Here is a 13080-nt window from a genome sequence, read left to right as displayed (position 1 = left end):
GTTCCTCCTTTGTGAATTGGGTAGCTCAGTTGATATAATCACTGTTCTCCACCGAAAGACCTGACTTCGAATCCCACCAATGAGGAGAGGAATATTTATTTATTTTTTGGGCTTTTTTCACAACATGTCTGAATTAGCCAGTCTCAGGCGAGGGTCGTATGGTTCTTTCTTGCAGAAATTCTGGTTTTTTCGGCCAGAAAAACCGAAAATCGACCATAGAGCCCAAGATGTCAGTGTACGACTTGGGGCTGATGGTTTTTGGCACATTACCCGAGTGTTCCAGTCCAAATCACGAGAATCAGCCTTTCACTGGGACCCCAACTTTTCCGAAATTCCATTGTGGGCAAAACACACAGCGGAATATGATATTCCCCAAGAGTTTTCCTCCCCATACACTCTACCGTCTGATCTGAAGACGTGAATGCGACATTGTTCGATTGGACTTTTTTTCAGTGTTCAATGATCAAAGAACAATGGGCTAAAAAAAGACGGAAGAACGTGGGAAATTCCTCCACCTCTTCACATCAACTATTGTTGACTTGGCGAGATTCAAAGGTCACGCTAAAAGAACTACAGCACAGTCCACCCTCCCTATAAGGACCACCACTGGGAGATCTTCAGACTGTTCCTTTTTGAGAGTTTTGCTATGTTTTTGCTCTTTCTAAGTCTAGAATACGAAAAAAATGTTTATTTTTGTAAACTGAATATATTGCAGTATATTGTAATGGAAGATAATGAACAAACAAAAGAAGCAAAATTTTAAAGAGAATATTGAGCAGTACTGATTGACCCAGTTGAGTTTGCTGAAATTTCTCAACAGAGTTACCAATATTATAAAGGATTTAAGCATTTCAGAATCATTATGCTGATTCATTAAGTATAAAGATAGAGTCTGCAATGCTTGTCGTGCTTCAGTTGCCTCTACATGGGCAGTCCGATCCATCAGAATTGTCACTGTCTATCTCCGTTATTATCTTTGACCTCCTGCGCTATTTCTTCATCGGTAGCCGGATCAGTAGTAAAAACATCATTGTCAACAGTAGCATAATTCCTTACAGAAGCACTTCTGTCAACTAATGTCTCATCAGGTGGTTGTCGTTGTGTAGTAGGGTTTTAGGAGCATCAGCGACTAAGGTCATATTAATCTGTGAATTGCGTGTGTTCTGCGATTTTCTGTCTGGATGGATGAAAAACCCGAGTTTCCGGGAGGGGAAAACCATCAGGGCATGCACACGCAGTTAGAAAATACCTAAATCTTAATGAAATAAAACATTACCTAGAAATAATGTTATGATTCACTTTATTTTTCCAATATCTATTGTTTGGAAAGACTGAGGTTACAAAATGCCAATCAGAAACCAGTTTCTCTATCCCTGATCACTCCCAGTGTATAATTGGTTACTCTGTACATGTACATTATATTAATGGCTATTATAAAAGGTATCACGAAAAGATTGTTTATTTCCTGCCACACTGTTTTCAATTTCTTTCCCCTTGTATCTTTGTTTTATTTCATAACCTGTTATGGTAATCTTCTACATACTTGATGGAATATCGGATAATAAGGTTTGTATTTTAATTATTCTTTAATGGTTCCCCGCTTTTTCCTGGATGTCAGCTTCTTAGGTTTAGCCTCTTTCGTATGAAAGCATAGATGTCGAAGTAGGGATCTCACAAGGTGGTCTCTCTCAGCCTTGTTATTTGCAGCAATATTCGTTCCACTAATGGATCAGATTCCAGCTTTACTATCGTATGCTGATGATATTGTTCGCTACTTGCCATGCAAACGCCATTTTGGTGATTCACAAGAAAGACAAACCTCCTCTGAATACCTAAATACATTCTGTAAGTATGCCAAATTTTTCTGGCCTGTCAGTCAATCCAGAGAAGTCAAACTATCTCATCTTTATGCCATGGATGACTTCTGCTGATACTGCATCCTCTCTATTTTCGGAATTGGCAGGAAATGTTCTGACTACCACAGACAGTGTCAAATTCCTAGGAGTAATCCTTGATGCCAACCTCACCTATAAAAAACAAATCCAAACTCAGTACTCCTAAGCCTTGAGAGCGTTCTGGGGAATGAAAATTGATCTGTGCAAAACGCGAAATTGATCTGTGCGAGTTACACTCACTGGCCAAATATAAGAAACCTTTATTCAATATCTATATTTGTGAGTTGCTGTATCACGGTCGGTGGAGAACTACGAAGCCCAACTGCCCTTTCCAACATATCCAAGACATTCTCAATTGGATTCAAGTCTGCAGAATTAGGCGGCCAAGATAGACTTGTTGGAAATCTTGGGAATATTCCTCAAACCATTCAGATACAATTACACTGTGGATAGCTTGCTTTGTTCTTCAAAGAATCCATCGCAGTCCTGTAGAAATAAAGCAATTGAAGGTGAAGTTCGTCCAATAGGGCAGGAAGATATTCCTTTCAGGAAACACGACTCTATAATGGTATGGATGAACCTTATGCGTACCAACAGAACATACCCCATACCATAATACCACCGTTCGAATGGTGGACAAGAGACAGTCTGGATACATGGCTTCATAGATTCAAAACAGTTTAAATCGCTGTTCACAGTTCAGTCTTGGCGTTAGCGGTTCCACTCCAATCTAACCTTTCAATGTTTTACAGAAAGAAGTACGCTTAATTGTCTGTTGACGCCAATTGCAAAAAGTTTCTAATTTTTGGGGCGGTGAGTGTATTATGAAGAGACTTTAAAATGCCCTTTGTTCTAACTACCGCCTACCTTACCCTTTGTAAATATATTGCTACTTATACTGTAAATCTTCTTTCAGTAGGCACCCACTTGCATAAGACATAATCATAATCAGTTAATTTTCTATCATTTACTTCAGAATAAAAGTTTCCTTCTCGTAATCGTTTATTATGAACAAAGGGAATGAGGTTCATTTCTAATCTGGAACCCAGACGTTATTTATTATCTAGAAATGTCCGTTAGTTGTGTGTACAACCTTCGTAAAGTTGGAAAACTAGTTAAACAGCAAATAACCGAGAGGAAAGAGAAAAAAGTACCAGGTTCTAACTCTGAACGCTCAGTTTCCTTTCTTGCCAGTCTGAAGACATTCGTATTTAGGTGAGTAATAGTTTTCTTTCCGTTTTAGCTCTGTGGCACAATAATTTATTAACATTAATATGAATCCAGAGCACAAAGGACTTTTTTACTTATATTCGAACTGATAAAAACACAAATGCTAATTAAGTGATGCCAAATACGCGAAGACTATCCCCTTACAATCTCAAATGATTATCATTTAACGCAGCCAACAATAAGAATAAGTTTCTTTTTAATGTTGACCTTAACGATGTGAATATGAAGAGGTTCAAGCCACTGCCGAATTTCTCTTCCTCCGCTGACTCCTTAATACAGATAACTGTTCTCAAAACCAGTTCTTCTCCTTACGTCGGGGTAAAGGTTTTCACCGTGCGCTTTCCCGCCAGAAGGCTGCTCGATGTGCTCCAGTTGTACAGAATATACGACTACAATATTTGTACATCGCCTGCTTCAGATATTCGCCAATTGTGTTCGCGTCTTTCTATAAATTTGATAAAATTTGTGAACGTGGTTTTTTTTGCACTGCTTTCTTAGCTATTTAAGACAAAAAACAGATCGGAAAACCCAAATAATCACCATCCCGTGAAAACTAAAGTCTTAAGCTGTAAATTCGAGACTGTGTTTGATAGATGAGCCCTTAGCTTGATGCAAGTTGTTTCTAGCATGACACTGTTTCTGTTTTATACAGGATATTTCATTAATGTCAAAATGAAGGGGCGAGTACACTAACTGGCTAGAAAATTAGAAACCTTTTTCAACTGGAATCTTCTTCTTCTCCTTGACCAAATTCTTGCAGTACTTCATATTTATGCGGATTTTGTTGAATTCTTTCAAGATGACAATGAAATAAGAAACGAATACTTGATGGAAGAATGTCTTGAAGAATATCTTGATGGAAGAATGGTTAAATGTGGAGGTAAGCTCCCTTCGACACCTACTAGAATTTGGGATAAAGGTGCTCCTTCTAACTACAGTAGATATCGAATCAATGTTTCTAATTTTTTGACCCGTGAGTAAAAGAGAACCAAGGAAACGAATCATGCAGTTGGTTAGTGGTACTAGTGAAACTTACACTTGCTATTCTTTCTGTTACTCTTCAGGGTTGGAATGATAAGATTTCAGAGTCTAAGGATGAACTGTGATTTCAGTGGACCAATCAGTTAAAGAATAAGGCAGAAGCAATGTAAAATTGGCAGCGATTGTACAATATGCTTCAATTAGGCCTATCAATGTAACGGATGAATGTGAATAACTATTCAATTCTACAGTAGTGGTGTACCAGAGTAACTGAGGCTTTTGGTGTCACCTTGAAAAAGGAGTTGATGAGCTCCATTTTGAAAAATACAATGTTTATAATAAACAGCTGCCTGAATGCTGTAAAATCGTGTTCTGATTCCAGATAATCTCATGGAAACATTGATCCTAAGGTGTAAGATAAGCATAGGTGTGTTTTAAGGGCCAAAGCAATTAAAGTTATGAGGCGTCTGCATATTATTTCGATAGTTAAGGGCAAGGGTTTTAATTAAAGAAAGCAGATTGAGGCACCTGAGAAACTTCGAGGCTCTCTAAATTGGAGTGAAGCTATAAAAGAGAACGTAAAATGGAATTGAATTTTGGGGATGTTTCAAGATTGATAATCGAAATCACGGGTGCATCCCTTCCATTAACGAGTTAGTACACAAGGAGGAAGCCATGACCAATGAAGAGGGATATAACGAGCTCCATAGATCAGAAATAGCCATCTTGGGACAGCTACAGAACTAACCTAGATTCAAATAATACTGCCATTATAAGTTGACCTGTAATAAAACCCGCAAAGAGGATTAAGCAAGCAAAGTAAGGACGTTTGAAATGGCTTGTTAAGAGAGCCAAGTATGAGGAAAACAAATTATATTACATAAATACGAAGAGGAAAATAGCAGATGGCAGCTTTGCTCAATTATAGATAATCCAGCCGATGTTTCTGGTCAGCTGAATACATACTTATGTTGATCTGCGCATAAAGTACAGTGTTTCTTGTCAAGGGACACAAAGGGTCACCTCCCGTCCCCAGCTTAATACAGTATACTCTGTTTGCAATACAAACTGTTAAGACCAGTGAAGTCTGCGTAGTCCAGTTGTGTTTGTATGTCTTAAAAAACAATAATATAGCTTAAATAGGTTTTAAAACTTATAATTTTTCCTTAAAAATGTTGTCACTTTTATTCAAAGTAGAGATGATACTCGCAGTTTTAAATAATATTTTTTAAGAGGTAGTTTCAATCGAATTTTCAGGTCTACAGAAACAGTAGAAGCACTTCGGAGGGATCCATGATGAATGAAACTAAATATAGCGCTTTCTATGGCCAAAATGGTAAGTAAATTCTTTATCCTCGTGCCACAGACAAGTCAAACCCATCAGCTGATTTCTCATCTTCATAAAACAGAATGAAAATTAAGTTAAACTATGCAAAGTATTCTTATGAGAAGAAGAAATAAGGAAGTATGCATTCAGCGCGATCTCGATCTTTTCTCTTCCATCCACAATTTCTGGGCAATTCTTAGGAAATGAGGACATGCATCCACATATCCAACAACAAAGTAATCTTTTCCATCAATTCCTTTGTCAAATCTTCGCGCTTGGCTCCTAAGATAAAAGAATTTTGGTGCGCATAAATTGTTATTGATTAAAAACTAAAATTAATGATGTAACGTGGGAGAATCGAATGGTCATTTTATCATTACTGTTCCACAGATCCCAGAGTTGCTGAGTGGCCTTTGATGCACGACTGGAAGCCTACTCTGTGTGTTGCCTTGATATATTTCCTTTTCGCGAAAATGGTTGGGCCAGGAATGATGAAGAAAGCTGAACCTTTTAGTCTAAAACACGTGATGCTCTTATATAATGTCTTTGTCGCCGTGGTGAATGGATATATCGCTTATAAGGTAAAGCAATATTTGAACCTCTACAAAAAATGAATTTTACTTTAAAATAAGTTTTACTAGTAATTCAATTTATTTTGTATTTTGGTCTTTTTTTTTTTCTTTTTATTGACATCAAATCCGAAAGATGTTGGAACTTATAGTATACCAGGATCATTTGTGAAGCTTGGTTATTTCAAAGAACAGAAAGTAGAATGGATAAATGAGTTAGAGAAAATGTTAGTTCTGTGATTTTGGAGTTGAATAGCGAACAAGTGTTGACTGAAAACGTTGTAAAACGCTACTTCAGAAGAACAGAACACATGAGAATAATTGTAGAATGGAGAAGCAGCAGAATCTGAACGTTTGTGTGATAATGAGTGGAACCAATTAGTTGCCATTAATTGATCTGGCTGCCTTCTTTTTTGACCGAGACTAGGGCCTTGATAGAGTATGATCCCATGTGGACATTGATGAACAGCAGCATTAGCTTCTGTTCACCAAAGTTGTGTTTCACTTTTGCATGTAACCGCTTTGATATTCCTTGTCAAAGGAATATCATAGTGGATATATGCACAAGTACGGCCTCTGAAGCCAAAGGAATGGTAAAGCGAACAATCTGAGCTTGACGCAGTGATAATTGAGAGCCTGTCAAGTGGGGCTTGACAGACCCTTGGTGGAAATGGACACCATTGAGATTAGAACTGAGACCACATATTGGTAAAATGAATGAGGAAGTGTTTGGGATGTGTAGACCTTTTTCGTAGATGTTTGCCCAGTTACTTATCATGTGACTACGAATTGAATTGACGATATTTGTAGATATCGACTCGTATAGCAAGAATATACCTAACTCATGACCGCGTGTCGCATCCATGCTACTTGAGTTCCTTCCAGCCATTAGTTAGCACACTAGAATGAACGAGATTATACACTAGGTGATCCAGATTCCGCCTAGAGAGTTACCAGTCGGGCTATGTAGCTGTGGGCCTGCGAAAACCCTCGAAATGTAAGGAAGATTGGATCTCGCCATGATGCCCATCATAACTCAAAATACATCACTCCAACTACCTGATAGAAGAGATTTACCAAGTTGCTCAGAATAATTGGTTTCACTGATGATCCCTGCTTGGACCTGCTGCCAGGATTCACAATAATTTCCAGTGAACAACAACATAATATTCTTCTCTCAGTACACTCAAGGCGATAGATGTTTTGGCTCAAAATAAGTGGAACAACAGATATAGATGCAGACAAGAATATACTAGGTTTCTGTTTCAGTTCAGCAGTGTTTATTTACGAAAATCCACTGCTCATCAATATGAAGTATGACCTCTGTGAACAGCTTACGAGCGTTAACAGACACGTTATTCGATATATCTTTATCCAAGTGACGTTTTACTATTGGGGAAGGCATGGTTCCTCTCTTCACTTTGTTACCTTACTTTCCGAACAGCCCTATTGTAATGTCTCTTAACTTTTTTCTTTATGCAGGTTGTTCAGATAGCTTTCTTAAAGAAATACAACATTGTATGTGAACCATGTGACTTTTCTTATGATCCTCACTCGTATCAGGTATGATTTTTCCCATTTTCTTTAAATATATTTAAACTATTGCCACGTATAAGTTGATGAAGCGTATCCCACTTTGTTTCTAAAGCAAACAATTTTAGTTTTAATTTTCACCAATTTTAGTTTAACTGTTCTATATATTATCCATCTGGACAAAATAAATCTTGCGAAGATTTCTTATAATAATATTTTTACTTCATTTTACAACGACATTTAAATGAATATAATGCTGAGGCTATTTAATCCACAATATAATGATTTAATCGCTGAAAATAATTCTGCCCGTTTATTTTTAGCTTGCACAGACAACATATTTGTATTATCTAACAAAATTGGTGGAGCTCCTTGACACTGTGAGTCCAATAATATATTCTCTTTAAAATATTTTATCGTTTTTGTAATAGATTCGTTTGAAAACTGTCTTAAAAGAACTTATACGCTGTGGTTGTATAATTTTAAGCCTCAGTTCTTCTTTCATAGAACGCTAAATATTTGTAATTTTATATATTTTTTAGATTTTCTTCATATTAAGAAAAAAGTTCAACCAGGTGAGCTATCTGCATATTATACACCATGCCTACACTCCTCTAGTGGCTTGGTTTGGTACTAAAATATCTCCTGGTGAGTATGAATTCATTTGCATAAATTTTCTAAATTATATTTATACATATATGTGGAAAAGGAGTATATATTCAAGCGTCCATTCGAGTATCCTTGATTCGATAATGGAAAGAGTTAAACAGGATGTGAGCGACCAACTGCAAATAACAAAGAATATGGATTCAACCGAACAGAACTAGAGGTGGAACATCAAGTACAAGAAAAACAACCCGAAGCAGTTCAAATGGAAACATACGAGGTCCTATATCTAGAAATTCTAGCACAATTGGGAGTTTTACAGCTGGATGTGGGTTTGAAAAACGTATCAGGAATATATTATATCAAATTGGTTTCATCAAAAGGCAGACCTATAGATTTAGAGATCCTCAGTTCTCTGTGCTCTTATTCAAGGCAACTGTGCTCCCTGTACTAGAGTTCGCTGCTCCTATATGGACCCCACACTACACATATTTGATACAGCAAATAGAATCGCTGCAAATGAAATTCGTCCACTATCTTTCCAGACGTAGTCCCATGTTTTACCACTTGATTTTCTACCCGAATCTCTGCTCTTACTTCAAGCTTCAATCTTTGGAAACTCGGCGAACTGTTGTGGATCTACAGTAGTTTTATCACACGTTCACTGGTTCAACCTACCTGCCTGATCTTCTGTGCCATATTTAGCTTCACGTTCCAGCGGTAGCTACTAGGCAGAGGTCTACTTTCCACACCAGTAATTCTAGGACACGGATTTCCAAGAACTTCTTCTTCAAAAGAACTGTGGTACTAATGAACAAATGTGATCTGTATATATAGCTATGGACAAAAAAGAGTTTCACATAACTATCTGGAGCAGGATAGCTGGTTGACGGATGTGTACAAGGTGGAAGTTATTCTTTTAATTTTGTCTGTGTGTGTGTGTGTGTGTGTGTGTGTGTGTGTGTGTGTGTGTGTGTGTGTGTGTGTGTGTGTGTGTGTGTGTGTGTGTGTGTGTGTGTGTGTGTGTGTGTGTGTGTGTGTTTGTGTGTGTGATGTCTCCTGCTACTGCCTGCTTTCAGAGATTCTCTTCGGGATACTGTACTAATAATGGAATGAATTCCTTTGATATCTTTGAATTGGACTTTTCGTCTGAATAGAACTCTCATTGTACTTATGTGCTATTCTATTTATTTATTTGTTTATGTGCAATCTTTGTATGTTCATCGTATTGTACTCTTCTGTTATACACTTTAACTGTGCGCTTGCTTGTTGTGTGTATACGTTATGTTAATAATAAATAAGTTCGAGGAAACGGACCACACAAAGACCCACACCGTACCGAAGCAAAGTTCCAACAAAATCCTGTGGCAAGCTACAAGCCACCTTAGTAGGCGAATAATACCGGATTCCCTGGTTAATATCGAACAACAACGAAGGAACACTAGATACGATCCCCACAGCCATTTACTGTGCTGCTGTAGCAGCCACCAGGATAAAAGGAAGAGAAACCAGACCAAAAGAAAACAAAATGCAAAGACAAGGAACAACCAGTCTAGAAAAGAAGACTACAACAGGCAACAGAACAGCTAAGAGTGAAGATAGTCGAATTGATCCAGTACAAAACGGGGTAACAGAAGTAAGAAGCTGGTAAAAAAGTGAAGTTTCTCAAGAAAAACAACATCAAAAGCAAACAGAAGACCTATAATAAAAGATGGAAGAATAACTGGACACCCACAAGCGGGATATAAGCGACGAACTACAATCTTGCTCTCAGTAAGAGATTTTGCCATTCATTACATGGAGAGTGCTCAGAGGAAAACAGACAACCGGATAATTTAAGAAAACCAGAGAACTGTCTACAAGAACGTCGGGCAAGAGCAGAAGGAGGGCAAGGTACCACTCGACCAGAAGGCATTCGAGGAGTTCTACAGCAACGTGTGGAGCAGCAAAATTAGCCATAATGGTTGTGGCCACTGATAGTCTTAGATCGGAAGAAAACCTACTCCTCTGCTGAATGGGATATTCATGAGGGAGAAGTACAACAGGCAATCAGGTAGTCACGCAAGTGACGAACCAGAGATAGATAACATAGACAACTACTGATACAAGAAGTTCAGATGCACACGCATACACATAGCGAAGCAGTATACCCAGGCACCGGGACACAATCTCAGAGTATCTGATTCAAGTAATCACCTATCTGAAGGCTTAGGACAAGGACACCAGAAACCCAGCAAAGTACAGACCGATCACCCGCCACCCAACAATGTACAAGACCCTGAGTAGCTGTATAATTAAGAAGACGTGAGGCTACTTGTATTGCCAGAACATCAAGACCGAGCAGCAGAAAGATTGTAAGTAGATGAAAAAAGGATGCAAGGAGCAATTGACTATTGGCACGGCAGTTGTGTAGCAACCGTACAAGAAGAACCGCAACCTGTGCCCTGCCCATATCTACCACTGAAAGGCCTCTCACTCCATATCGCACAGTTGGGTAATAGCTCTCAAAGTCATCCCATCATTGACACACTTCGTAAAAGCAAATATGGCGAAGTGGAAGACCACCATCAAGGTCGAGAACATCAAGACCAGACCGATCCCCATCAGAAAAGGAATCTTCCAGATGATCTGAGTCCAATATGTTTCTATCTACTACTCAACGTACTGTCCGCCATGCTCAACAACAGTAATTACCGATATACCCTTAAAGAAGGGAAAAAAAACCTGAACACCCTCTCTCATCTCATGAATTACAGCAAACTGTATGCCGCAACCGAGAACAAACTACAACAGCTACTTCACATCATTGAAGAGTTCAGTACTGACGTCAGGATACAATTTGGCCTGTTGTTATTGCAGCAGGGTTTCAGGATCATCAACAGCGACTAAGGCCGTATTGTTCCGTGTATACTGTCTATAAATTGGGTGTTTTCTGTGGTCGTCTTTCTGTTTGTTGGAAGAAAATCCCAATTTTCCGAGCGAAAAAGCATGCTACGCTCACCTGAAGCCGACTAACTCATCCACATTGTGAAAAAGGCTATAAAAATTCCTCACGTCATGGACGGAACTTGAACTCGGGTGTTTTCCACCCAGTGTGGTGTTAACTCCCCTTCTTCGGGGTACGCCTCTGACGTCTATCCTGCTTCAACCGTTCAATCGGTTAGGACAAAAATCCGAGCCCTCGGAAATCAAGGGTTTTAATGACCCCTGATTTCTGCAGCTTCAGATCGCATTGTGTTTTGTAATGGAAAGATCACTTAGTGTCTCTCCACCCACAGAAATCCATTTTCTTTGTTTATTTACCCTGGCGTGTTTCAAGATGATGATTAATGCGACATAAATAACACATAATAGCATTAATTACAAACAAAAAACAGGTCACGTATACTATATACTTGCATTCAGTATTAATACAATGAATGTACAACCGCATACTAACAACAAGACATAGTTAAAGTTATAAGTTCCAATGGTCCAGTGATTTCACAAAGTTCTACATTCTACCGTATTCTAGACATGTTTGTTCTTTGACTTTTGTCACTTTCTAAATAAATCTAGAATGGATAAACTCTGATGTATCGAAAGCAACTATATATCTTATTTATTATTAGGTAGGCTCAGAGTATTGAGAGGTTATGCTTTAGGTGGCCTATGGCATCTTGTCAACTGTTCTTACTGTACTTAAGGGACTAATATCTAATTATGTTTAACTATTTTATTTTCTTTTGCGTTTGGTTTCTTCTTCTTCTTCTTCTTCTTCTTCTTTGGTCCTTAGCTGGCAGCTGGGGGAGGCGGTTGGCCACGCAACCAGTATGCTGCTGTAGGTGCCGCAGGGTTTCGGACTTGCTCTGTGATGTTCTTCCATACCTTACGATCCATGGCTTCAGTCCTGGCCTGGTTAAGGTAGAGACGTCGGCTCTTCAAGTCATTTTCCACTTGCTTGGCCCACGTTTTCCTAGGCGCGGTCCGTTGGATGCTCCATTGGGTGGGTCGTTGTCTCCAAAGGAGTGTGGATGGTATTCTGTTCGTGCCCATTCTACATACGTGGCCAAACCATCTGAGCCTTCGCTTCTGGATTTGGTCGGCAATGGTTGGTTGCTGTTGGCATCTGGCGCGGATGGTATCATTAGTGATGCGGTCGCGAAGAGAGATGCCCAAGATCTGCCGCAGGCATCGCATTTGGAATACCTCAAGTTTGTTCAAATCTGAGACAAATCCATGTTTCCGATCGGTAAAGAAGAATGGGCAGGATCAAAGTCCGGAAGAGTCGGATTTTAGTCTTTGTGGAAATGTTGGTCCTCTTCCACAGACACCATTTGAGCGAGGCGAACGCAGTGGCCGCCTGTCCAATTCTGCTGTGGATTTCCATGGTGGATGCAACTTTCTTCTCCTGGACCAGCGACCCAAGGTATTTAAAGTCCTGCACTTGCTCGATCTGGACGCCTTCGAGATAGATGGTGGCTTGCGACCCATCTGTTGTCAGGGCCTTTGTCTTATCAGCATTGATCTTCAAACCGTATGGCCGGGCAATGCGGGCAATGTCGTAGAGGATGTCCGTGGCTTCAGAGTCGTTACCAGCAAAGATAGCACTATCATCGGCAAACATCAGGTCAGTCACATAGTGATCCTTGTCATATTGTATGCCCTGTCTGTTTCTGAATGCTTGCCTCATAATGGCGTCGACCACGATGTTGAAAAGCAACGGGGAGGCTACATCCCCTTGGCGGACTCCAGTTTGGATGGTAAATTCCTCAGATAAATCGTTCTGGATGCGCACCTCGCTGGTTAAACCGTTGTATGCAGTTTGGAGGAGTGTGATGACTTTTCGAGGTACATGTTCAACCTCTAGTAGTTTCCATAAGGCAGGCCGGTGGACACAGTCGAAAGCAGACTTAAAGTCAATGAAAACAATGACGGTTCGCTGTCCACACCGGATCCT

General features: G+C 39.4%; 2 protein-coding genes across 4 annotated transcripts in view; both read left to right on the top strand.

Moving 5' to 3' along the window:
* Positions 1-13080, top strand: part of LOC150091679 (uncharacterized) — a 157293-nt gene that overhangs the window by 17955 nt on the left and 126258 nt on the right. The window lies entirely within an intron of this gene.
* The window catches only part of LOC150091681 (very long chain fatty acid elongase 7-like), a 29160-nt gene that overhangs the window by 9443 nt on the left and 6637 nt on the right, over positions 1-13080 (top strand). Inside the window, exons 1-6 of one of the 3 annotated variants that reach the window (XM_090376373.1) lie at positions 3002-3110; positions 5364-5442; positions 5824-6014; positions 7485-7565; positions 7859-7915; positions 8078-8183. In XM_090376373.1, the coding sequence (XP_090232499.1) occupies positions 5400-5442; positions 5824-6014; positions 7485-7565; positions 7859-7915; positions 8078-8183 (478 nt within the window). In that variant the 5' untranslated portion in view covers positions 3002-3110; positions 5364-5399. Of the gene's footprint in view, positions 1-3001; positions 3111-5145; positions 5215-5363; positions 5443-5823; positions 6015-7484; positions 7566-7858; positions 7916-8077; positions 8184-13080 lie in introns of those variants that run through there. The other 2 variants (XM_090376379.1, XM_090376369.1) reach the window with 2 other exon arrangements.

This window comes from Mastigoproctus giganteus, chromosome 1, assembly GCF_048544385.1.
Source record: "Mastigoproctus giganteus isolate SK-2022 chromosome 1, ASM4854438v1, whole genome shotgun sequence".
Taxonomy (NCBI): Eukaryota; Metazoa; Arthropoda; class Arachnida; order Uropygi; family Thelyphonidae; genus Mastigoproctus; species Mastigoproctus giganteus.
Note: the sequence above shows the minus strand (reverse complement) of the source record. Positions and strands in the feature narration are given on the sequence as shown.